Source organism: Oncorhynchus kisutch, linkage group LG19 (genome assembly GCF_002021735.2).
Source record: "Oncorhynchus kisutch isolate 150728-3 linkage group LG19, Okis_V2, whole genome shotgun sequence".
In the NCBI taxonomy this organism is placed as follows: Eukaryota; Metazoa; Chordata; class Actinopteri; order Salmoniformes; family Salmonidae; genus Oncorhynchus; species Oncorhynchus kisutch.
In genome coordinates, this window is record NC_034192.2 from 4,815,775 (window position 1) to 4,843,550 (window position 27,776).

Below are 27,776 nucleotides of genomic sequence, written 5' to 3' on the forward strand. Positions count from 1 at the left end.
TGAGCCGACAAGGTGAAATTAAATCAGCCGATGTGCCCTTGAGCAAGGCACATAGCCTTAATTTGCTATGGCTGACCCTGTAAAAAAATAAATTTCACTGCACCTATCCGGTGTACGTGACAATAAAATATTTTAGTGAAAATAGTAAAATATTTTTTGCACAACCTATAGAACATTCTATGCGATATTATCTTGGCTGACACTTGGCCATCATTACAGAAGATGCTGAGTGGAGTCGTGGAATTAGGGTGATGAATGCCCTGTAAAGATCTCCCTGACAACACTTTGTGGCTTGCAGTAACCAATCCTGATGGAAATCGACCCCACCATTTCTTCTGGTTTAATGTAATCCACGCTGGTACTCTGGGTATCATGTTCTTTCTCCATGTATACTTGTGTACTAACAGTAAATGTTGTGCCCTTGTTTGACTGCTTAAATACTGGCACAAAACAAACCTGCCTAAACAACCACAGGTTCTATGTATGCAGTTCTCCCTCCTCTTACCTAGTTCGCCCTAGGTCTGTAAACAGTAATAGCTTTTCTGCCTCCTCTCTGCCTCACCGGGTTAAACTAGATTGTCTTCCCTCTCAGTCCAGCCTCCCTGGGTTCGGTGTGATGTTTATAAACATCGTTGGTTTGTTGTTTACCTCTCTCTATTGGTGTTGTACAGCCAATTTTTCAGTTTTTGATTTGTTAAAAAAGTTTGAAATATCCAATAAATGTCGTTCCACTTCATGATTGTGTCCCACTTGTTGTTGATTCTTCACAAAAAAATACAGTTTTATATCTTTATGTTTGAAGCCTGAAATGTGGCAAAAGGTCGCAAAGTTCAAGGGGGCCGAATACTTTCGCAAGGCACTGTAGTTGAGCTACATATAGTTGGATATTTCTTGGATTAATAAAGTAGACTCACTTAACGATTTGACATTTTTAGATTTTTAACATCTAAACTATATTATCAACTACAAAACATAATCTTGCTATTTCTTCTGAGTGGGACTGTGTCACTGTGTTCCACATCAAGCTAGGTATGAAAAATCGAATATCTGTAGTCGATTACAAGTGGTTTGATCATTTTCCAGCAACTCGCTGGTTGCAAACTGTGTAGTTTGGTTTTTGCACATGCTGAAGGGATAAAGGGTTGACAGATGCACATTATCCACCAACTGCTTTTTATTTGGTTTCTTCTAAAACAACTGACCCAACGATTAGGCTGAGCATCAAATCCCTCCTCTCCCCTTCCAGCATGTACTTTCATTTCTATCATTTTTCCTGAAAAGAATCTGCTTTACGCTGGATTTTTTCAGGGGATGATAATTAGGAGTGGAGAGTTTACTAGACATAGGAGTCAAAGTCTTTAACTTAGGGCGTCATGGGTTTGTTTTAAAAGGATCTAATGACCGCGGTGCCCGCTCATGCCAGGATTCGCTCGCTTTGATACTCTACCTTGAAGTCCGCCCCCCATTTTCTCATGCATGGAGCAGGCCTAATGCAAACTACGCTGGGATTGCTCTCTCTCTCTCTCTCTCTCTCTCTCTCTCTCTCTCTCTCTCTCTCTCTCTCTCTCTCTCTTGATCCCCTTGGCCCTGACTCAGTTTTTTTCCATTATCCTCTCTATCGATTCGCTCCGGACTTCTTTTTCAAGGCTCTGCTGTTAATGTAATTCAATGGGGCATTTTTTTCCCTTCTTACCCCCTCTCTCGGTCTCTCTCTGACTTTCTCCACCTCTCTCTACCTTTTCCTCTCTATCTGCCTCTCTCTCTCTCTCTCTCTCTCTCTCTCTCTTTCTCAGATGTGGCCAGGGCGATTGAGCTGCTGGAGAAGCTACAGGAGTCCGGGGACGTCCCGGGTCACAAGCTGCAGTCCCTGAAGTTGGTGTTGCAGAGTGAGTTCTGCACAGCCATTAGAGAGGTGAGTCGATTCCCCTGCACCACGGCCCCAGGGTCCTTTTTCTCCTGCCAACACAGGGAAATTGACCACAGGTGACTGATGGTTATTTTAATGAATAAATGTGGCTACACAACAATGCAGACTTTTAGGGGTGTTTTCCCAGACATGGTCAGCTCAGACAAAACAGACTGAAGAGTAAGAGGGCCATCCATTCTCAGACTGAGGTCATCTAGTAGGAAATGTAATCTACTAGAGGAAATGTCAGAGAGGGCTGGCCCTTTCATTGGACAGCAGGATGAGAGAAGCCTGGCCTGGGAGTCAGGCAGAGACACTGGAGCCTGGTGCTGCCTGGTGGTGGGGGAGGCTTCATGTCTCTGCCAGGAGTAGCAGCTAGGCAGCACCCTACAGACTCTTTTACAACAGCTGGCCATTGAGAGTGATAGAGCGAGAGAAACACTTCAACCACCAACAACACATCCAGTCACCAGGGAAACTAGAGAGGATCAGCTTGGATTGGTTGCAGAGGCTGACCGGCCATAGTTTCCAGTCAATTACGTTCTTGTGTGAGCTGACACTTTGCCACGGTGCAGAATGGCTCTTTCTCATAGAGGTCTGACTGCTAGAGGAGCTGGAGAGTGAAGATGAGTGGTCGTTATCAGCAACATTCAACAGCTGTGGCGTTCATGTCAGTGGTTTAACAGCCTCCCAAGACAATAAATACTCCCATGTCTCTATGGAAGAGCAGAGAACATGGCATTTATGTGAATTGAGCAATACCTTGCCATACGTGCTGTGTCGCATGTGTTTACAATCCAACATGCGGTCACAACCCTGTATTCACTTTTATAGCACATGCAAATTATTCCACGCAAATTTTTCCCGGACAATGGATAGTGACGAGCATCGTAAAAAACACTTCCCTGCGGCTCGCTCTTAATACCCTGACATAGCAGGACTAGACTGCTGAGCCTTTTTGAGCTACATTGGCGAGTTAATCGTAATGTAATCACATTTGACCTCATCTGGCCCCTGTTCTGTGCTGGAATATGTCTGTAGATGGGAAATCTTTGTAGTTGAGAGAGCCACGTCGTGGGGGTTCTAACCAAAAGGAGAGAGACTGTATTCTTCAAAACAACTTTATTATTAGATATGCAAAAATGAAGCAATCAATAACAACCACTCAACAGTGTCACTGTTGTCTGTCCCGTCCTGCATGTTTCCACACGTCTAGGTTCCTGTAGATTGTTAAAACAGAATGTCACATACTGCAGTCACACCTAAACTGCTCTTATCTGTACACCCAGACAAATGACTAAGTCACACAAGACAAGACTGTATCAGCAAAATACTAATGTATAACAATGTACAACTCTCCAAGTAAAAACAGCGTATGTTCAATTAAACAACATAGTAGGTCATGAAATCATTTCCTCCACAGCTATTACAGGAAGATTAAAGGTTGCTTCAGAGCCATGTATAGTCGCTCGGTATTGGGATTCACCTGCGTGTCATTTCATTAATGCAGATGACCTATTCTGCGTTGCGCTGGGGCCACCAGGTATTATAATTGAGCGATTAGATTTGTTCCTCTCATCTCATATCTGCTTGTGAAGCTCATTTCATGGTCTGATGAGCAGACACAGAATCCCACAGACCAGGGTAGCTTGATCATGTCTCTACTGTAGAAAGTCACAGAGGTGAGCCGGTTGAAAACCTTCTTCACAGTGTCAATAGAATTTACAGCCACATGAATCAGCCTAGCTATGGGTGAGGGGGTTAACTGGCTAACTGTTGATAGGGGAAATTGATGTGGGACGGAAATGCCTGCTAAGGTGAAAGACCCCCAATTACAGAGAGATGGGGTGAGGAGGAGCGTTGCTCTTCCCAACCTTGTCTATCAATGACATCTCAGAGCTCAGGGAAAGTCCCTGAATGAGTTGTCAGAGTCAATCTGCTTTGCAAATGGAAAGGGAAGGACACCAGGGAAGACGACTGGGAGCGCTAACCAGCTGGAAATGATGGAGTTTATGATGATTTCCAGCCACTCTGTTGGCTTGACTTAAAGCGTTATGCATATCAAGAACTGGTCCTGATGAAAATCATCCGAGAGGCCCGAGCAAACGATTCAACCACACATGAAATCGAATCATAACTTTCATTAGTCACAAAACAATGCAGGTAATTTTTCCTTGCAAAAAAAGCATAGTCTGTTCCAATGAACTGAATCAATTATGTGATCATAGAGTTGTAGTAGCCTGATGATAATGGAACAGGGCATATGAATACGGGTCTCACTTTGAATTCATATAAAGGAAAGGATTTGTGTGCCGCTCCATTGAGGGCAGACCTTAGTCTCTTACTACATTTACTGTGAGCTGAAGGCTGAAAGCCACTTCATTTAATTATCTCTGTGTGTTTAATATTCTCTTTTTGTGTCATGCTGACAGAGCGAGGGAGGTCTGTGAATGAACAGTTATTAAATGCCGTTTGGCTTCTACCAAGTGACCACTTTAAACTCAGTCAGCTAGAGAGAGGAGAAGGAGAGCTCTTCAAGCTCTCTCTCTCTCCGTCTCATCCTTCCCCATTTTGCTCTCCACTCCCCGACTCAGTAAAGAGAGGGAGACGGTCGGGGAGCCATGGTTACACGCGTCGTGCCAGGCACCCTCCGGGCAGCTCTCTCCACTATCAGGCATTGTGGCGTCCTCGTAAGGCTGACGGTAAGACTGGTAGCCCCCAGCCCATCATTGTGGCGTCCTCGTAAGGCTGACGGTAAGACTGGTAGCCCCCAGCCCATCAAGCACAATGAGCCTTCCACAGAGGTTAGATAGATCTGGGTTAATGAAAGCCTGTCGTGGTAAACGCCCAGTGTACCGGAGAGTCAGGAGAAAGAGGGGGAAGAGAGAAAGGGAGAGTATATTCAGGAGGGACAGGAAGAAAGTAGAGTTCAGAGGTAAAGATGGATGCATAGCAACAGGAGGGGGAATGAGATAGAAATGATGCCTTCAGGAGTGCAAGTCTTTCAAATCTCTCACTCTCTCCATCTCTCTCTCTGCCTGTTTCTCACTCTGTCTTTCTCTCTCTTTCTCTCTCACTCTCTTTCTACCTCACTTTGAATCTGTTTGTTCCCTGGTGAAAAGAACGGTGAAAAGAACACAGCAATTTGTTCCATGTTGTGACTGTTTTCTTTATGCTATCGGAGATTATTTTCCCCCAATGAATTATCAGAACAGAAGGTTATGTTCATTCATTAACAGTGTTGTCAGACTGAGTTCAACCAGGTTCATAAAGGTAAACCTAAAAAGCTCAAATATCTTATTTTTGTAAGTGAACTGCTTGCTCAAAACAAAATCCAATTGATTTATTTTGTTGTTGGCTTGAGGTTATTCTTTTATTTTCATATCAACCAACAGACTTTGTTTTTCATCAGTCAGATATACCCAGGCGACACGAAACCACTTGTTTTATTGTTGAAACACAGATGAAGCACTTTGAAGTTGCAAAGAGGCAAGGGCCTTAGTGTTTCTCCAGCTCATCATACAGAAATATTGAATGATGGTTGAGCCCAGAAAACACATGCTCTCCTTGTGTCGAGACATACCGAGGTGTGAGCTGATGAGTAAAATCCCTATTAGTTTCCATTCCAGAGAAAAACAATACAATTCACTGCACATGAAAAAGTCAATGTTGTTCTTTAAGAAGGGTTTGAGACGTTTAATTTGGTTTGCTTGTTGAGTAATTCAGCAGTAGTTAGTGGTACATCCAATTTGCACTTCAACTCGTGGATGTTTGTGCATATAGTTAAGCAAATTACAAATTGAAATAGCTTGACCTTTATTGTTGTTCACGTGTTTCCTAGACACGATTCTCCTGACTCACAGCAAGGCATCCACTGAGACCTTGAATACACAACAGTCCATGCATCTTAAGTGTATTTCAATCAAGCTCACAGGGACGGATGGATGCTATATCTTTATATGACAAACGATGCACTGACAAAATGTTTATAGAATGGAGCAGCCGCAAGGCTCTTGGCTAAAACACACAAAGGATGAGGGCTCATATGAGTCACATCAGACAATTACATGACCCCGTATGGGGATGTAGGCCAATGTCTCATGTAATGTTCAACACTGCAACACTAATCAGAGCATTCATAATGTTTCGAGTTGTTTCTGTTGGATCACCAGAAGAAGGTGTGATAATGTCATACTGTACGCTGGGGGTGTTATTGTAAATGGTGTCGATACAGTATGTCATGTTCTGTATAGAAACAACTCAAAATGGCTCTTTTACAGCTGAAAGCTTTCCATTGGCTCGTAATGCTGACTCCTCTTTAGAGGAGGTTAGAACACACTGTAGATGTGGAAGAGGTGTCCTGGAATAAGGTCTCAAGATGGTGTTCAATATTGGCTTTCAAAGAGTTGCTCAGCTGACAAACAAAGTACTGCTTTTTGGCTGTAACACCAGAGTTCCACTAGTGTATACACCCTTAAGTTGTACTAAGGACATTGTGATTCCGTAGCTAGGGCCGACAGTGAGGACTTGTGAAGAGCGGAGTCAACAACCTCTGCATAATCAAAACAGTTGCTTTGTTAGAAGGTGTTAAACATTGTTCACAGTTAGCCATTGTTATGTATTACTGACAAAAATAGAAACACAACCAATGTTTCATGAGCTGAAATAAAAGATCCCAGAAATGTTTCATATGCACAAAAAGCTTGTTTCTCTCAAATTGTTTATGTTTACATCCCTGTTTACATCCCTGTTTCTGAGCATTTCTCCTTTGCCAAGATAATCCATCCATCTGACATGTTTGGCATATCAGAAGCTGATTAAACAGCATGACCATTACACAGGTGAACCTTGTGCTGTGGACAATAAAAGGCCACTCTAAAATGTGCAGTTTTGTCACACAACACAATACCACAGATGTCTCAAGTTTTGAGGGAGCATGCAATTGGCATGCTGACTGCAGGAATGTCCATCAGAACTGTTGCCAGAAATTGTAATGTTCATTTTGCTAGCATAAGCCGTCTCCAACGTTGTTTCGAGAATTTGGCTGTACGTCTCACACCGCAGGCCACGTGTGACCCAGGACCTCCACATCCGGCTTCTTCACCTGTGGGATCGTCTGAGACCAGACACCTGGACAGCTGATGAAGCTGAGGAGTATTTCTGTCTGTAAAAAGCCTTTTTGTGAGGAAAAACTCATTCTGATTGGCAGGTCCTGCCTCCTTTAGTGGGTGGGCCTGGCTCCCAAGTTCCCTCCCAGCCCCACCCATGGCTGCACCCCTGCTCGCACCCCTACCCAGTCACGTGAAATCCATAGATTAGGACCTAATGAATTTATTTCAATTGACTCATTTCCTTATATGAACTTTAACTCAGTAAAATCGCTGAAATTGTTGCATGTTGTGTTTATATTTTTGTTTTCTCTATTTTCTGTATATAAATGATGCCCGAAAAGCCCCAGTGTCCTTGCCTTGGCCCCAAGTCAGGACAAGTCCACTGAGGCCATGGCCCAATGAGTACCAGGGGCCGGGCGGTGGAGTTGGAAACAGACAAATCTGAGGCTTTTTGGTAAAACACGGGGGAAATCCTTAGTGGAAATTCACCTACAGTACCAAGAGTCTTAGCTCCACTCGCTACTCCGTTCCAAACTCCACTCTCTTCAGTTTATTTACTCAGTGCCATGTGTTACCCACATGAGAGAAAACCAAAAGGGGTAGTAGCGCCACACCACAGTGTCCTATGAGTATCTTGTACTTACTGATGCATCACGGTTTGCTTATGCTAATTGTCGTAGGGACCAGATGTTTGAGCAGCCTCAAGGGCAGTAAGTAGCTGGAGGCAGCAGGATCAGGCGCCAAATAGTGTGCAGTTTATTAACAGTGAAAGGTGGATCCAGGTGGATGAAGAAATCCAATGAACATCTACATAATCTACAAAGGTATTTGCAAGAATAAACACTCTCAAAATACAGGTTTAAATAGAAAATCAAAAACCTAAGCCTACCAACTACCAAGTCTGGTAGTCTACGACATGGATTGAACATGCAAGAGACTTGGAGAAATGTTACAGAAAATTCAAAAGTACTGAGAAAATACACTCATGGTTTGTCCATTTTTCTCTTTCAGGTGTACCAGTACATGCATGAAACAATCACAGTCAATGGCTGTCCGGAGTACCAGGCACGGGCTACAGCGAAGGTGAGCAACATACTCTAATCTCAGACTGTATTGACCAAACTTGAGGCTGAAAGATACTGTACAATGTAGCCTAGATACATAAACACCCATGTCTCCATCAGATGATCAAAGAGTGGAGCAGGTTTGGTGCACAATGAATTACTCATTAGCAGACCTTGGATGTAAACACTTGAGAGGTTCCACCAATGAGTCCCTCCTCCACCGCTCATTCATATTCTTTCCGAGGAGAGCTTCTTTTGTGGAGGAGAATAAAACAGACATCTAACAGTGAAAGGGGGACAGGAAAAGAGGGAATCAAGAGGGAGGGTGAGATGAGAGAGAGGAGTGCATCACAGTCCTCTTTCCCAGTGTCACCAATACATCAGAGAGTGAGTGAAGAAGAGATGGGGCAACGTAGGGAGGTACGCACACTGACTGATACAGTTGGCTGCTCCTTCCAGAGACTGCTGCCCCCATCTTCTTACACGGCCTGGGCACACAGAGGAGTAGGACACAGATTGATTGACAACACTGGGCAAGCAGGATGAGTAGATAACTAGGGCTGGTGTGGAATACAATTCCAAAGGGCACTTTTTTTGTCAGCGAAACATCATCTCTTTAATCGCAAATGCTCTGTAAAACTTTGACTATTGTTCAGTCCATAAGGGTAACCTTTTTTAATGGTTGGTTCAGTCCAACAGGGTAACCTTTTTTAATGACTTTCATCAGACTGGATTGTGTTGTGAATTTCCATCTTGGATGAAAGGTATACAAGGACATACAGTTAAAGTCGGAAGTTTACGTACACCTTAGCCAAATACATTTAAACTCAGTTTTTCACAATTCCTGACATTTCATCCTCGTAAAAATTCCCTGTATTAGGTCAGTTAGGATCACCACTTTATTTTAAGAATGTGAAATGTCAGAATAATAGTAGAGAGAATGATTTAGTTCAGCTTTTATTTCTTTCATCACATTCCCAGTGGGTCAGAAGTTTACATACACCCAATTAGTATTTGGTAGCTTTGCCTTTAAATTGTTTAACTTGGGTCAAACGTTTCAAGTAGCCTTCCACAAGCTTCCCACAATAAGTTGGGTGAATTTTGGCCCATTCCTCCTGACAGAGCTGGTGTAACTGAGACAGGTTTGTAGGCCTCCTTGCTCGCACACGCTTTTTCAGTTCTGCCCACACATTTTCTATAAGATTCAGGTCAGGGCTTTGTGATAGCCACTCCAATATCTTGACTTTGTTGGTAGCCTAGTGGTTAGAGCGTTGGACTAGTAACCGGAAGGTTGCAAGTTCAAACCCCCAAGCTGACAAGGTACAAATCTGTCGTTCTACCCCTGAACAGGCAGTTAACCCACTGTTCCTAGGCCGTCATTGAAAATAAGAATTTGTTCTTAACTGACTTGCCTCGTTAAGTAAAATAAATAAATAAGCCATTTTGCCACAACTTTGGAAGTATGCTTGGGGTCATTGTCCATTTGGAAGACCCATTTGTGACCAAGCTTTAACTTCCTGACTGATGTCTTGAGATGTTGCTTTAATATATCCACATAATTTTCCTCCCTCATGATGCCATCTATTTTGTGAAGTGCACCAGTCCCTCCTGCAGCAAAGCACCCCCACAACATGATGCTGCCAACCCCGTGCTTCACGGTTGGAATGGTGTTCTTCGGCTTGCAAGCCACCCCCTTTTTCCTCCAAACATAACGATGGTCATTATGGCCAAACTGTTCTATTTTTGTTTCATCAGACCAGAGGACATTTCTCCAAAAAGTATGATCTTTGTCCCCATGTGCAGTTGCAAACCGTTGTCTGGCTTTTTTTATTGGTGGTTTGGGAGCAGTGCCTTCTTCCTTGCTGAGTGGCCTTTCAGGTTATGTCGATATAGGACTTGTTTTACTGTGGATATAGATACTTTTGTACCTGTTTCCTCCAGCATCTTCACAAGGTCCTTTGTTGTTGTTCTGGGATTGATTTGCACTTTTCGCACCAAAGTGCGTTCATCTCTAGGAGATCGAACGCGTTTCCTTCCTGAGCGGTATGACGACTGCTTTGTCCCATGGTGTTTATACTTGCGTACTATTGTTTGTACAGATGAACGTGGTACCTTCAGGCGTTAGGAAATTGCTCCCAAGGATGAACCAGACTTGTGGAGGTCTACAATTTTTTCTCTGAGGTCTTGGCTGATTTCTTTTGATTTTCCCATGATGTCAAGCAAAGAGGCACTGAGTTTGAAGGTAGGCCTGGAGGGCAGCACTCAGCACATTTCACATGAATCAATTAGACTATCAGAAGCTTCTAAAACCATGATATAATTTCCAGGAATTTTCCAAGCTGTTTAAAGGCACAGTCAACTTAGTGTATGTAAACTTCTGACCCACTGGAATTGTGATACAGTGAATTATAAGTGAACAATTGTTGGAAAAATGACTTCTGTCATGCACAAAGTATATGCCCTAACCGACTTGCCAAAACTATAATTTGTTAACAAGAAATGGTGGTTGAAAAACAAGTTTGAATTATTTCAACATGTAAACTTGTTTATTTCATTATGTAAACTTCCGACTTCAGTCCTACTGGCCTATTGAAGGACACCACTGTATCTGATGTTGATGGAATATCAAAATACTCTTTCTAACCTGCTCAGATCAAATGGTGTTGAGGTTGATGGTATGCTGCTGTTACAGTGACGTGTCCTTTTCATTTCCCTTCAAATATCCATCATTTGTGGAATATTCAAAGTCTCTGTTCAACATTATAATGTACATAATCATAAACAAGTATTTTTTTTCTCCAAAGCTTATTCAAAGGCTGTTTTGAAAGAGAGAATGTAGATCGGTCTAATCAAACTACTTTACAATTCATGAATGGGCTTGTACTTCACAGTGTTAAAGTAAACAAGATTGTCCGTATGACACTGTTTACACAAGAAAGCAATGACAACAGCATGAAGTGCCTTTCAGCTTTGTCCTTGTCCATCACCAGTCTTTTCAAAAGAATATTTAATACAGCCACCAGCGGAGCAGCAATTAACATAGGGCAAACTCCGTTCACTGGCTTCCACGCCCATGGGAGTGATTTCAATGGATGACATCGAAATGAGATGGTGCGCTGCTTTTGAAAGTGCGCCCTCTTGAGAGTTTCCGTTTAGCTGAGCCGGTGCTTGTTTCATCAGCCTCGTCTCCAAGTACATCTCAAGTACATCGCTGACCAAAGGCCTGGAGGGCAGCACTCAGCACATTTCACATGAATCACTTTAATAAGTAGGAAATTGGGGGCCTAAAAAATGTGTTATAGTCCTATTGAAAAGCAGGGATCCTTGATACACCAGCAATCTTGAGGCATTAGCAAGATGTTATTTTAGATGCCTTTGGTGAACTGTTGCTGTTGAGCGTTTACCAATTAAAATGTGTTCCACCTGAGAACATGAGCACTTGATTCAGTTATTACCCAGTTAATTGAATCAATTCCAGACTGTAATTCCTGGCCTGAGGTTCTTATCTTTTATCTTCCAGAGATGGGAGACCACTTAGTCTATGGTGCTCCAGAGAAAAGACTGAGCTGAACTGATGGCTGATGATAATAACATTTTGTTGAAATTAAGTAATTTCCATATGTACTGTGACATTACTTAGGCAATTTCCCAGTAAGCTGTCATTTTTCTTTGGTTCGCCCCAGACACTTTTTGCGTTTGGAGGAGGCAGCCGTATGCCACCTAGTTTCTTCCTCCCAGGAAGGGAGATAAACTTGTGAAGGTCGTTATGCCGTTAGCCAGAGAGGTGATGGTGGCATACTGAGCACAGTGCTTCTTTACCTCACAGTGGGAGAGAGAGATGGAAGGGGGGCGGAAAAGTGGAGGATCTCAAAGCTTTGGGCTTTCACCTGCTAGGGAAAACTTTGGATCCACATACGCCAAGCTTTGAAACAGAGGCCTTTTTCCCCGGCAATTTCCTGAGAAAGTATTGCTTAGTAATAATAATGAGACAGACTTGACAGACCGGCACCTGTGGAGATGTAAATCTGCTATTCCTTTCCCAGGCTGGGCTAACAAGCTCCTGCACACTTTGTTTCAGACGACAAGGAGAGGAGAAGATTCGTCTAGAACTTGAAAGCCATCCCAAGCCAGTGGAATTTAGCAGGCTCACAGACATTTAGTTAGTTGGGGCGAAACTTATCTTGCGTCTTCTTCTCCAACGGCGACAGACATGTGCTAATCCATGTTCTTACAGAGCCAGAAAGCATCTCACATGGCTATACAATACATCACCATCATCGCCTTGGCTCTCACTTTGTTATTTTAGTCCTACTGGACGTCTCTAAGCCCTGTTTAGAGAGAGAAGTCAGAGGGTCCCACCCACAGAACGAATTTAAGTCTGTACACTTATTTGGCTGTTTGGAAATGCAATCCCAGTTCATGCACTTAGTATCGTCATTATCTAATCTATTTGTGTGGTAGACAGAATAGGGTGGTATAGGGCATGGAGTTAGTGCTGAACACACCAATAATGGTCTGATCATTATCCTCTCTTCTGTCTCTCTCTGCAGGCCACAGTTGCAGCCTTTGCGGCCAGCGAGGGTCACTCTCACCCCCGAGTGGTGGAGCTGCCCAAGACGGAGGAGGGGCTGGGCTTCAATGTGATGGGTGGCAAGGAGCAGAACTCTCCCATCTATATCTCCCGCATCATTCCAGGGGGCTTGGCTGAGAGACATGGGGGACTGAAGCGAGGGGACCAGCTCCTGTCTGTCAATGGCGTGGTATGTATAGATTATTTACGATTACCGCTAGGTCTAGTCACATAACTCTGTACCCTATTTATGATATTCTGTGAATTTGCGTCTTTTATATTGAGAGTCACAAACACAGTTGTGTGCTGTAGTTAATATTTCCAGGTATTCATTTTCTCATCTTGCTTGACATCCGAGCCGGGAAGCATTTTGTCTAAACCTTGAGTCAAACTGTCACAATATGGATTGGGTCAAGCAGAGTGATTGGTTTTCTGAAGACCTAAATAAAAATAGGCTTATAGTGAACCAGCGTCCAAGATACAGGAGCGCTATCTACGACTAAAGCAACGGGCAACAACAAAAGCTATTACAAAGAGACAGTTTTTTAGAAGCAGCCAATGTCACCATGAGCAAAGTGTTCCAAGCTTCACACGGCTTAGCGGTTTAGCCTTTCAAAGTCACTCCTTGCTGAATCCTGTTCCGTAACTCTCCATTTACACCATCAAATGAAAACCAATTTGCATGGTAATGTCAGGATGTGTTTGGACATAAAAGTGCCACCAGAGACTCTGGGTTCGAGCCCAGGCTGCGACCGCGAGGCCCATGGGCGGCGCACAATTGGCCCAGCATCGTCCGGGTTAGGGAGGGTTTGGCCGGCTGGGATATTCCTGTCTCATCTCGCACTAGTGACTCCTGTGGCGTGCCGGGCACAGTGCACGCTGACCAGGTCGCCAGGTATACGGTGTTTTCTCTGACACATTGGTGCGGCTGGCTTCTGGGTTGGATGTGCGTTGTGTCACGAAGCAGTGCGGCTTGGTTGCGCTGGGTTGTGTTTCAGGGGACGCATGGCTCTCGACCTTTGCCTCTCCCGGGTCCGTATGGGAGTTGCAGCGATGACACAAGACTGTAACTACTACCAATTGGATACCATGAAATTGGGTGAAAAATATATTTAAAAAATGTAAAAAAGCAAGCTTCATAAAGGATTCATTTGATTTCCGTAACATCCAGAATTGTAATGTGAAAATATACAGTGCCAGTCAAATGTTTGGACACACCTACTCATTTACAGGTTTTTCTTTACTATTTTCTAAATAATTGTGGAGACATCAAAACTATGGAATCATGTAGTAGCCAAAAAGTGTTAAACAAATTAAAATATATTTTAGATTCTTCAAAGTAGCCACCCTTTGCTTTGACGACAGCTTTGCACACCCTTGGCATTCTCTCAACCAGCTTCACCTGGAATGCTTTTTCAATAGCCTTGAAGGAGTTCCAAAACATCAAATCAAATCTTATTGGTCACATACACATGGTTAGCAGATGTTAATGCGAGTGTAGCGAAATGCTTGTGCTACTAGTTCTGACAATGCAGTAATATCTAACAAGTAATCTAACAAATTCACAACAACTACCTTATACACACAAATGTAAGGGATGAATAAGAATATGTACATATAAATATATGGATGAGCGATGGCCGTGCAGCATAGGCAAGATGCAGTAGATGGTATAGAGCAGTATATACATATGAGATGAGTGATGTAGGATATGTAAACATTATTAAGGTGCCATTATTTAAAGTGACTAATGATAGGCATAGGCAAGATGCAGTAGATGGTATAGAACAATATATACATATGAGATGCGTAATGTAGGATATTTAAACATGATTAAAGTGCCATTATTTAAGGTGACCAGTGATACCGTTATTAAGTCCATTTATTAAAGTGGCCAGAGATTTGAGTCTGTATGTTGACAGCAGCCTCTCTATGTTAGTGATGGCTGTTTAACAGTCTGATGGCATTGAGATAGAAGCTGTTTTTCAGTCTCTCTGTCCCAGCTTTGATGCATCTGTACTGACCTCGCCTTCTGGATGATGATAGCGGGGTGAACAGGCAGCGGCTCGGGTGGTTGTTGTCCTAGATGATCTTTTTGGCCTTCCTGTGACATCAGGTGCTGTAGGTGTCTTGGAGGGCAGGTAGTTTGCCCTCCAAGACACCTACAATGCTTAGTGCAGACTGCACCACCCTCTGGAGAGCCCTGCGGTTGTGGGCGGTGCAGTTGCCGTGCCAGGTGGTGATACAGCCCGACAGGATGCTCTCGATTGTGCATTGGTAAAAGTTTGTGAGTGTTTTTGGTGACAAGCCAAATTTCTTCAGCCTCCTCAGCCTCCTGTTGCGCCTTATTCATATCGCTGTCTGTGTGGGTGGACTATTTCAGTGTGTCCGTGATGTGTGACCTACACCACTGCCCGCCAGAAAGTCCAGGACCCAGTTGCACAGGGCGGGGTCTGTTGCTGAACGCTCGTTGACTGCTTTTCCTTCACTCTGCAGTCCAACTAATCCCAAACCATCTCAGTTGGGTTGAGGTCGGGTCATTGTGGAGGCCAGATCATCTGATGCAGCACTCCATCACTTTCCTTCTTGGTCAAAAAACCCTTACATAACCTGGAGATGTGTTGGGCCATTTTCCTGTTGAAAAACAAATGATAGTTCCACTAAGCACAAACCAGATAGGATGGCATATTGCTGCAGAATGCTGTTGTAGCCATGCTGGGTAAGTGTGCTTTGAATTCCAAATAAATCACTTGCAGTGTCACCAGCAAAGCACCATCACACCTCTTCCTCCATGCTTCACTGTGGGAACCACACATGCAGAGATAATCCCTTCCCCTACTGGAACCAAAAATGTCAAATGTGGACTCGTCAGACCAAACGACAGATTTCCACTGGTCTACTGTCCATTGCTTATGTTTCTTGTCCCAAGCAAGTCTCTTCTTCTTATTGGTGTACTTTAATAGTGGTTTCTTTGCAGCAATTTGACCATGAAGGCCTGATTCACGCAGTCTTCTCTGAACAGTTGAGATGTTGAGATGTGTCTGTTACTTGAACTCTGTGAAGCATTTATTTGGGCTGCAATCTGAGGTGCAGTTAACTCTAATGAATTTATCCTCTGCAGCAGTGGTAACTCTGGGTCTTCCTTTCCTGTGGCGGTCCTCAGGAGAGCCAGTTTCATCGTAGCTGTAAGGGGGTGCGTACTGGCGGCAGAGAAGTCAGACGCAGGAGAGCAAAAACTGTGTTTCCAAACGGTGCAGTTTCATAACAAAACCCACCGGAAAACATAACAATCAACATGGGTACAAAACCCGACACACACCAGGACAGACGTGCACAGGCACTACAACAAACAATCACCCACACGGACATGAGGGGGAACAGAGGGTTAAATACACACCAGGACAGATGTGCACAGGCACTACAACAAACAATAACCCACACGGACATGAGGGGGAACAGAGGGTTAAATACACACCAGGACAGACGTGCACAGGCACTTACAATAAACAATCACCCACACGGACATGAGGGGGAACAGAGGGTTAAATACACACCAGGACAGACGTGCACAGGCACTTACAATAAACAATCACCCACACGGACATGAGGGGGAACAGAGGGTTAAATACACACCAGGACAGACGTGCACAGGCACTACAATAAACAATCACCCACACGGACATGAGGGGGAACAGAGGGTTAAATACACACCAGGACAGACGTGCACAGGCACTTACAATAAACAATCACCCACACGGACATGAGGGGGAACAGAGGGTTAAATACACACCAGGACAGACGTGCACAAGCACTACAATAAACAATCACCCACACGGGACATGAGGGGGAACAGAGGGTTAAATACACACCAGGACAGACGTGCACAGGCACTTACAATAAACAATCACCCACAAGGACATGAGGGGGAACAGAGGGTTAAATACACACCAGGACAGACGTGCACAGGCACTTACAATAAACAATCACCCACACGGGACATGAGAGGGAACAGAGGGTTAAATACACAACATGTAATTGATGGGAATTGGAACCAGGTGTGATGGAAGACAAGAGAAAACCAAAGGAAAATGAAAAGAGGATCAGCGATGGCTAGAAGGTCGGTGACTTCGACCGCCGAACGCCGCCCGAACAAGGAGAGGGACCACCTTCGGCGGAAGTCGTGACAGTAACGCTCTATGGTTTTTGACATTTTACGGGTTGACTGACCCTCATGTCTTAAAATAATTATTGACTGCCATTTCTCTCCTCTTATTTGAGCTATTCTTGCCATCATATGGACTTGGTCTTTTACCAAATTTAATGAAGCTGGTTGAGAGAATGCCAAAGCTGTCATCAAGGCAAATGGTGGCTACTTTGAAGAATCTCAAATATAAAATATATATTTTTTAATTAACACGTTTTTGATTCCATATGTGTTATTTCATAGTTTTGATGTCTTTATTATTATTTTTTTAAATAGTTAAGAGAAAGAAAAACCCTTGAATGAGTAGGTGTATCCAAAATGTTGCTTGGTACTGTATATTACTCTGGGCTTGAGGATGAAGTACTAATTATACCAATATGCAATGCTTGTTGAACTAAGTAAAAATACATTTGACTTCCAGTTCAAACCTAATTGGTTGTAACCATTTAGAAACTGAAGCTGCTGCTGTGTAACTGTGTCATTGTTGCTTACATAAAAGCATTGGCAAAGTTTCTTTAATTCTCTGTCCATGCCAATTAAGAAACTGAGGCAGACTTCAGAGACCATATCACTACAACACTAACACATTGCCACCACATTTCTTAAATGTGCTGAGTCTCTTCTCTCTCTCATTCTCTTTCACTGTATCTCCCCAGAGTGTGGAGGGGGAGCACCACGAGAAGGCGGTGGAGCTTCTGAAGGCTGCCAAGGACAGTGTGAAGCTGGTGGTACGCTACACGCCCAAGGTCCTGGAGGAGATGGAGGCGCGCTTCGAGAAGCTCCGCACGGCCCGCCGCCGCCAGCAGCAGCAGCTCCTCATGCAGGCCCAGCAGCAGCAGAACCTCACTACCCAGCAGAACCATATGTCGTAGGTGAGGCCTTTCATTGCTTTAAGGGTGGGGGACCGTAGCCTAGTGCCAGATCTATTTGTACTGTCATGCCGACTCCTATGGGCATTGTCACACCAAAAAGGACTGTAGGTGTTGGCAAGACAGCACAAACCAGATCTGGGACCACCGAGGAGAAGGAGTTGAACCACACGGATGAAGAAAACAGCTGGTACAGTAAGAAGACCAGTCCTCTAAACCTGCCATATATTTACCATTCTATGATTTAATTTAGATTGAAACTGTTTTAAGGATCTGACAGGGATTTTACATTTCAGTCATTTAGCAGACACACTTATCCAGAGCAATTTGAGTCCATACATTTTCACACTTGTCCCCCCGTGAGAATCAAACCTACAACCATGGCGTTGCAAGTGCCATGTTCTACCAACTGAGCCACACAGGACTCTTTAGCACCTCAAAGGTTTTTGGGGAATAGGGTGAACTGATGGAGGCTGGCATTGTCTGGAGATACACATTGCACCATTGAAAGAGCAACAGCATTTAAAACGCAACAAATGCCTTTGAAAACTGTCTATGTGGCATCGATATGAGTCAGAAACAGTTATTCTAGTGTCCAAATTGACTACAAAGTGTTTGGAACAATTGTGTGTCACAACAGGTAAATGAAGGATTAGACTAAGTACATTTGCCTATTAACATGGGGTGAACAGCTGCAGTGATTGCTCTCTATTCAATAGCATACAGTGAGACAGACCTGCCCAGCAGCCTGGCTTTGTTTACATAAGACAACATGTTGTGCATTTTTTAACTTGAGAAATACTGCAACAAACACCTTAGTGAAATGTAAAATTGTGCAACTTAAACATCCTTGGCAAAAACGTCCAAATCAGATTTCTTGAGTTATCTTCGATTCATTCTTGGGATTTTGAGGAAGTGAAATAGGCTTCTGCGTCTACAGTGTCTCATGGGGGACAAACATCATTAACCAAGCGTGGAATCGGTCTGGAAACAAACCTCTAAGACTAAAATCTTGTTTTTCTAATGAGCAACAGAAAAACAGAAGTGCCAATCGGCATGTTCAGTGGTTCTTTAAAACCCATTGGGCTCTTTATACCCAGAGAGAGTACCAGAGAGGCTCCTATCAGAGAGGCTCCTACTGCACAATGATACCAGGCCTTGTCCTTTGGGTAAAAGTTACAGAGGATTACATCAAGCGTTTCAATTTTTCATTAAACATTTCCTTGCAGCACACATTAAGGTCCTGGAATGAGCGCTTAATCTATTTCAGGGTGTTTGTTAATTTAGCAGTTGCAATCCCCTGTACAGTCATAACCGTTGTGTCAGTAATTCAGCCGTGTGGCTTGTGAATTATTTTAGATATGGCTGAGCAAATAAGAGCTCACGCTCATGTGATGATACATGTTTTATAACACATACCACGGAGCAGACTTGACTGCATCAGTGCAAAGTTGAGGCAGACTTGTGGTATACAAATATACCCCGTCATTGCTTGGATTGTTGGAGGTGATAAAGCTAAAATAAGGACAACTCTGAAAATAGGCAGTAGTAATACTAAGCCTGTCTGGGCCACATCACAAAAGACTTAACACCACCTGCAGGCTAAGGGATCCTCAGTGGCACTGATCGTTTGATAGTAACCCTCCTCGTGTAGGCCTCGTTTAGCTCGGGGAGGTATGTGTGAGCTTGTAGACCTGTGCAGTAGAGACATGGAGTGGGGACTGAGCAGGGATCATGTTGTATCAACCCTGGCATGCTGACTACAGGGCTTTGTCACAGTGGCCAAGAGGCCGGTGGCCAAGCAAGCGACACGCGCAGCGGACAGGCTGCTAGGTGGAAAGCACCATGGGATTGCATGAAATCTGTTCGTCATGTAGCCTTCCTCTCTGATACGCTGCCCGGCCATTCTTTCTCTCTCTCGCATACCTGGCCAGGCTGACCAAGGCCCGAGGACACAATAGGCTCTGCTATATCTCTGTTCTCAGTAGTAGTGGGAATTCCACAGACATGTAGCCATTTCCTGCTGTCAAATGACCTAGTGGCCTCATAGGTGGAATGTTATTCATTTTTTTTCATAATTAATAAACATTCTAAAACCTGACCGAAATCCAGTGTTTTTACGTCAAACGGTTTTGTTATATTTCAGTCTTCTGTGATGTATCTAAAGTGTAATATTGGGGTGCAAACTCAAAATGTAATACATTTAAACTCTTTATCTGACATGCTTACAGGTGTCTTCTTTTTTTAAAGTCCATAACCATGTGTGAGAAGTGTATGCTTTTGTTTCTAAGTAGATTTGTTTAAGACTACCAAGAAACACTCTGTGTGACCCTGATTTAGCCCACTGCAGTAAAAGGTTCATTCACAATCATTTTTAATTGGCTTTTCACAGTTCAATGGGCTTTTCGCAATTCACAGCAGAGTACACTACACTTTTTTGTAACTTATTGGACCAGAATATGACATTAGCATCTCACTTTACCGACCTGTCAAAGTGCTCTCAGCTTTTCTTACACCTGTCCCTCTCACAGGCTGTTCCAAAAGAAGAAGAAGTGAGGGACACTGAAAGGAAGGTTCTGAGTCCATCTCTATGTGCTGAGGATCCCGAAGGAACCACCTGGTAGAGGAGAATATGATACTGTTAAGCAGTGAAGACTCTCTCTCCCCCTTCAATGTACTACCAACAGAATGAAGCATAACTGAAAGATATGTGTTCTGAAATGTAAACAACGGTGCTTGTGACATGAGAGATTGGAGGCTAGCACTGAAACCCATATTTTGTTTGTGTTCATTTGAAGTTGTCCTCTAACAGTTGACAGTTGTAACCCTCCACAATGCTCCTTGTCATTTGTGATAGTTTCTTTTTGTCATCTGTTTTGAAAAACCATTTCACTTGTTTCCTGACTTTGGTTTTGCTATAGCTTTGAACAATGATATTTCTATTGTTTCTTCTATACTGTACTTGTCCGTGTGTGAATGAACATTGCTTTTTTTGTGTAAAACTTGTCCTGCTTTGGATAAATGTGAACTCTTTTTTTTTACCTTATATATATTGCAGCGAGAAAATATTTTGTATGGAAACTTGTAGATTTAGCAATAACAGACTTTCGTTTGTTTTACATTTCACATAAAAGTAATGATTAGAGATATACAGTAGGTGGGAAAGATACAAAAGTTAACAATGTAATACTAGGTCAACTGTATCTTATGCACTGTGTGTCATAAGGCAGCTCCTGACATTAAAATAAAACGGCTGTTAAAAGAGAGGTATGTAAAGTGGATGAATACACAGAGATAATTGTATTCATACAATTGAATACAATTACAATTATCGTGAAATTTCCTATCTTGACTTTCAGCTCTCAAGTCAGCCATTTAATGATTGTTAGTCATCTACTCCCATCAAATGAATATATACAGAGAGTATATAGAGTAACCATATAAAATCAAATCTACACATATCAATATAATTTGAACATTTGAATCATTTATATGAGGAATGTCAAACACATTTATATATATATATATTAATGACCTGGCGGGTTAATCAAATGGTACAATTGTCTTTATTTTTTAAATCAATCTATTTTATTGTTTACAATCTGAGTTTTGCATAAAGTCATTTCATTAAGGTATGTGTGTATGTTTGTTAACATGCAGATGATTATTTAAAATATTGAATTGTACAAGACCTATAGCCCAGTGTATAATTCGTACCAGAATAGTATGGTTAATGGACTCATTCTCCTGGATCTGCGTCGTCACCTTTACATTTTGACAATCATTGTGAGTAAGAGACTGTGGAATGTTCTCGGGCGTCTTATCAATAAGGGACCTCTGTTTTAAACTCTCTCCTTCAACCCTCTACCTATCGTCTGACGTAGTATTCTCATGACAAGTAACCATATTTAAGTATAACAAGTTGCACTGTGGATTCATTGAAAGCTATTAGAAAACCAGTTGATGATCAACACTGATCAAAAGTGGTCTTGTATCTGTAGTACTGTCAGACAAACAATACATTGGATGGTTTTCCTAGTAGCAAACTCTAGTATGTATGTTCTATATAGGCCTAGTTCCTTTGTGGGTGGGTATTGAAGTAGTGCAAGATCATTTAACATCCATACTGTGTACAATGTGCCATCCTGATAGTCCAACCAGATTGGGCTGTGAACGTGTTTTGTCCCTCAACTTTTGAGCAGTTCATCTTGCCTCTGACAGATCCCTTTTGTACATTTACTTATTCTCTTTCTTATTGCCGACTTGCATTTTTTAGGCTGGACGTACTGTACTTTCTGATTCAACGTACTGTACTTCCTGATTTGACGTATTGTACGTCCTGATTCAACGTACTGTACTTCCTGACTGGACGTACTGTACTTCCTGATTGTACAGAAAAAAAGACAACACCAGGTGATATGCAATTGTTATACATATTATATTTGTATAAATAAATATATGTGCGTGTGTACATTGATGACTTCATTGACCCCGAACTGCTTCTTCTTCTACTGTGTCTATTGTGCTTGTCTGAAATCTGGGGTAAGGGGAAGCAGGCTACAGCTAACTCCTGACCCCTGTCTGTTTGAGCTGTGAACAGGAGTTACAGGGCAGCAGTGTAGCACTCTTCCAAAGCAATTAAGGTCTCTCAGTGATGGGGTCACTGGTTCTGACACTGCCTTCCACTGACAGGTACTGAGATGAAGTGCATGTGGATGACGCTTTTACATTATAATTCCCCCTTGAATTGAAGCATCTGAATATGAACCCAATCGCCAATGGACGTCAATACAGAAGGCAGACACTGAAACTAATGCCGGAGCTCAGTGGTCCTTGTAAGATGGAGGAAAGAAACTCAAGCTGAGGATGTGGATTTGCTTGCACCGGCTACACTGACTATATAGAACATAGTGTGTATCGGCCTACTATTGTGTTTGTCAAAGGGAACATGTCTTTTTTACACCACTAGACAAACCAGGCTGTGTGTGCTATTATAAACTTGGCTGAAGCTGTAGACCGTATACCACGATTATGACAAAACATGTATTTTTACTGGTCTAATTACGTTGGTAACCAGTTCATATTAGCAGTAAGGCACCTCTGGGGTTTGTGATATATGGCCAATATACCACGGCTAAAGGCAGTTTCCAGACACTGCGTTGCATTGTGCCTAAGAACAGCCCTTAGCCATGGTATATTGGTCATATACTACCCCTCCTCGGGACTTATTGCTTAATTCTACCTCCCTCAGATAGAATCAAAGGAATATTTCCATCAGGAATGTCTAATTCACAAACAGCGACTCATCTATTTAATCACCTCTTTTCTCATTCCACGGCGCTAATGAACTAAGTAGTGAGGATGGAAACCAAAACTCATAATTAGGCATCACTGATGAGAGATCAGTGAAATATGTTCATATCTGTCATTCTTATTCAGTAAAATGAATATATCTCAGCTTGAATTCATCAATCAGTAGGCTACACACTACAGAGACCTTCATATAGTCTAGAGGGCTTATGTTGGAGAATGTATAAGCTACAGAGACTGGGCCATGTCGTGGTTACTGACATTTGAGCCCTCAGGAATGACATTGCATTATATGCATCTAATCTCATCTTTCTGGACATATGACTCCTGGCTACAAGTCATTTCCATTAGCACAGCCTTTAAATTAATCAGATTGATCTGATGAGTCTAATGCAAATTAATAACAGCATAGCTAGCATATGTATTCACTGTATAACACTGTAAGGAATTCACACTGATATGACTGGTGGGGGGGGGGGCACACACACTTTACTCTATAGGGTTGGGGCACTGCATGTGATGTGATACCCTGTTGGTCTGCCGTGGCAACCTAGAGGCAGAAATGCTGCTTTTGTGCCACAGACATTTGGAGGTAGGTGATAAAACAATACTTCATATGATTCCCCATGGAAGCAAATGAAGAAGAAAGGGCCAAGGATACTATCTGTAGGATAGACTACAAAGGTTATGTAGTGTTAACATAAATTATGATAAAGTCTGCTATACAGAAGATTAGACTGAAGCCTATAGTATAGTAGTCTGTCTGGCACCAGGTCTGGAGGTCTTCCAGTCACACCTCACTTTGTAGTCACGTGGGTCGCGCGTCAGCCAGGCTAATAGTATAGACCAGGGGTATTCCGACCCAAATCGACCTATTCAAGTCTTATCTTACGAAGTCCGGACTACTGCTGGTTTTCTGTTAATGACCGCATAGTTAATTGCACCCCCCTGAGCGGTACACTACAAAGTAGGATCAGTGAGTTAGTCATCTGACTTTGATAAACAATCAGAAATCACTATTGATTTTCTGGTTCATTAAGAAAGCTAAACTTAGATATGTGTTTTTAGTTGAGGAGTCACTTAGACCATGCCCATTTCAAGCTTATACTTCCCCCCCAAAATTGCTGGCTAACTTATTGAGATGAGATAGATGAGATAGGGTGCAGGCAGCAGGCTGTTAGCCAGCCTGCCAGCTTAGTGGAGTCTGCCACTAGCACAGTCAGTGTAGTCAGCTCAGCTATCCCCATTGAGACCGTGTCTGTGCCTCGACCTAGGTTGGGCAAAACTAAACATGGCGGTGTTCGCCTTAGCAATCTCACTGGAATAAAGACCTCCTCCATTCTTGTCATTATTGAAATAGATTGTGATACCTCACATCTCAAAATAGGGCTACTTAATGTTAGATCCCTCACTTCCAAGGCAGTTATAGTCAATGAACAATTCACTGATCATAATCTTGAGGTGATTGGCCTGACTGCAACATGGCTTAAGCCTGATGAATTTCCTGTGCTAAATGAGGCCTCACCTCCTGGTTACACTAGTGACCATATCCTCCACGCATCCCGCAAAGGTGGAGGTGTTGCTGACATTTACGATAGCAAATTTCAATTTACAAAAAAATAAAATACTGCGCTTTCGTCTTTTGAGCTTCTAGTCATGAAATCTATGCAGCCTACTCAATCACGTTTTATAGCTACTGTTTACAGGCCTCCTGGGCCATATACAGCATTCCTCACTGAGTTTTGGTGGCTTTAATATTCACATGGAAAAGTCCACAGACCCACTCCAAAAGGCTTTCGGAGACATCATCGGCTTAGTGGGTTTTGTCCAACATGTCTCCGGACCTACTCACTGCCACAGTCATACTCTGGACCCAGTTTTGTCCCATGGTATAACTGTGGATCTTAATGTTTTTCCTCATAATCCTGGACTATCGGACCACCATTTTATTACGTTTGCAATCGCAACAAATAATCTGCTCAGATCCCAACCAAGGATCATCAAAAGCTGTGTTATAAATTCTCGGACAACCCAAAGATTCCTTGATGCCCTTCCAAACTCCCTCCACCTACCCAAGGACGTCAGAGTACAAAAGTCAGTTAACTACCTAACTGAGGAACTCAATTTAACCTTTCGTAAAGCTAACTAAAAAGCAGCATTCCCCAAAAGAGGATGGCTTTCACTTCAGTAGTGACAAGTTCATGAACTTCTTTGAGGAAAAGATCATGATGATTAGAAAGCAAATTACGGACACCTCTTTAAATCTGCGTATTCATCCAAAGCTCAGTTGTCCTGAGTCTGCACAACACTGCCAGGACCAAGGATCAAGGGAGACACTCAAGTTTTTTAATACTATATCTCTTGACACATTGATGAAAATAATCATGGCTTCTAAATCTTCAAGTTGCCAAATGGACCCTATTCCAAGAAAATAGTGAAAGAGCTGCTTCCTGTGCTTGGCCGTCCTATTTTGAACATAAGAAATGTCTCTCTATCCATCAGATGTGTACCAAACTCACTAAAAGTGGCAGTAATAAAGCCTCTCTTGAAAAAGCCAAACCTTGACCTAGAAAATATAAAAAACTATCGGCATATATTGAATCTCCCATTCCTCTCAAAAAAATGTGCTGTTACACAGCAACTCACTGCATTCCTGAAGACAAACAATGCATACGAAACGCTTCAGTCTGGTTTTAAACCCCATCATAGCACTGAGACTGCACTTGTGAAGGTGGTAAATTACATTTTAATGGCATCAGACCGAGGCTCTGTATATGTCCTCGTGCTTCTAGACTTTAGTGCTGATTTTGATACCATCTATCACAACATTCTTTTGGAGAGATTGGAAATCCAAATTGGTCTACATGGACAGGTTCTGGCCTGGTTTAGATCTTATCTGTCAGAAAGATATCAGTTTGTCTCTGTAGATGTTTTGTCCTCTGACAAATCAACTGTACATTTCGGTGTTCCTCAAGGCTCCGTTTTAGGACCACTATTGTTTTCACTATATAGTTTAGCTCTTGGTGATGTCATTCGGAAACATAATGTTAACTTTCACTGCTATGTGGATGACACACAGCTGTACATTTCAATGAAACATGGTGAAGCCCCAAAATTGCCATCCCTGGAAGCCTGTGTTTCAGACATAAGGAAGTGGATGGCGGCAAATGTTCTACTATTAAACTCGGACAAAACAGAGATAGTTCTAGGTCCCAAGAAACAAAGAGATCTTCTGTTGAATCTGACAATTAATCTTGATGGTTGTACAGTCGTCTCAAATAAAACTGTGAAGGACCTCGGCGTTACTCTGGACCCTGATCTCTCTTTTGACGACCATATCAAGACTGTTTCAAGGACAGCTTTTTTTCCATCTACATAACATTGCAAAAATCAGAAACATTCTGCCCAAAAATGATGCAGAAAACTGTATCCATGCTTTTGTCACTTCTAAGTTAGACTACTGTAATGCTCTAAAGTCCGGCTACCCGGATAAAGCACTAAATAAACTTCAGTTAGTGCTTAACACGGCTGCTAGAATCTTGACTAGAACCAAAAAATATGATCTTATTACTCCAGTGCTAGCTTCTCTACCCTGGCTTCCTGTTAAGGCTAGGGCTGATTTCAAGGTTTCACTGCTAACCTACAAAGCATTACATGGGCTTGCTCCTACCTATCTTTCTGATTTGGTCCTGCCGTACATACCTACACGTAAGCTACGGTCACAAGACGCAGGCCTCCTTACTGTCCCTAGAATTTCTAAGCAAACAGCTGGAGGCAGGGCTTTCTCATATATTTTTATGAAATGGTCTGCCTATCCATGTGAGAAACGCAGACTCGGTCTTGACCTTTACGTCTTTGTTAAAGACTCATCTCTTCAGTAGGTCCTATGATTGACTGTAGTCTGGCCCAGGAGTGTGAAGGTGAACGGAAAGGCACTGGAGCAACGAACCACCCTTGCTGTCTCTGCCTGGCTGGTTCCCCTTTCTCCACTGGGATTCTCTGCCTCAAACCATATTACAGGGGCTGAGTCACTGGCTTACTGGTGCTCTTCCATGCCATCCCTAGGAGGGGTGCGTCACTTGAGTTGGTCGAGTCACTGACGTGATCTTCCTGTACGGGTTGGCACCCCACCTTGGGTTCGTGCCGTGGGAGAGATCTTCGTGGCCTATACTTGGCCTTGTCTCTGGATAGTAAGTTGGTGGTTGATGATATCCCTCTAGTGGTGTGGGGGCTGTGCTTTGGCAAAGTGGGTGGGGTTATATCCTGCCTGTTTGGCCCTGTCCGGGGGTACCGTCGGACTGGGCCACAGTGTCTCCCGACTCCTCCTGTCCCAGCCTCCAGTATTTATGCTGCAATCGTTTATGTGTCGGGGGCTAGGGTCAGTCTGTTATATCTGGAGTATTTCTCCTGTCTTATCCGGTGTCCTGTGTGAATTTAAGTATGCTCTCTCTAATTCCCTCTCTCTTTTTCTCTCTCTCTCTCTCTCTCTCTTTCTCTTTCTCGTGGAGGACCTGAGCCCTAGGACCATGCCTCAGGTCGTACTGCTGCTCCAGTTTCAACTGTTCTGCCTGCGGCTATGGAACCCTGACCTGTTGACTGGACGTGCTACCTTGTCCCAGACCTGCTGTTTTCAACTCCCTAGAGACAGCAGGAGTGGTATCGATACTCTGAATGATCGGCTATGAAAAGCCAACTGACATTTACTCCTAAGGTGCTGACCTGTTGCACCCTCTACAACCACT

The 27,776-nt window shown here is 43.0% G+C and overlaps 1 protein-coding gene across 4 annotated transcripts in view; it reads left to right on the top strand.

The window, feature by feature from the left end:
* The window catches only part of lin7a (lin-7 homolog A (C. elegans)), a 32,275-nt gene extending 10,068 nt beyond the window's left edge, over window positions 1-22,207 (top strand). For 2 of the 4 annotated variants that reach the window (XM_020509434.2, XM_031797900.1), the window contains exons 2-6: window positions 1,794-1,912; window positions 8,029-8,100; window positions 12,632-12,841; window positions 17,512-17,727; window positions 20,256-22,207. In XM_020509434.2, coding sequence (XP_020365023.1) covers window positions 1,794-1,912; window positions 8,029-8,100; window positions 12,632-12,841; window positions 17,512-17,727 — 617 coding nt within the window. In that variant the 3' untranslated portion in view covers window positions 20,256-22,207. The remainder of the gene's footprint in view (window positions 1-1,793; window positions 1,913-8,028; window positions 8,101-12,631; window positions 12,842-17,511; window positions 17,728-20,255) is intronic. The other 2 variants (XM_020509433.2, XM_031797899.1) reach the window with 1 other exon arrangement.
* The last annotated feature ends 5,569 nt before the right edge of the window (window positions 22,208-27,776 follow it).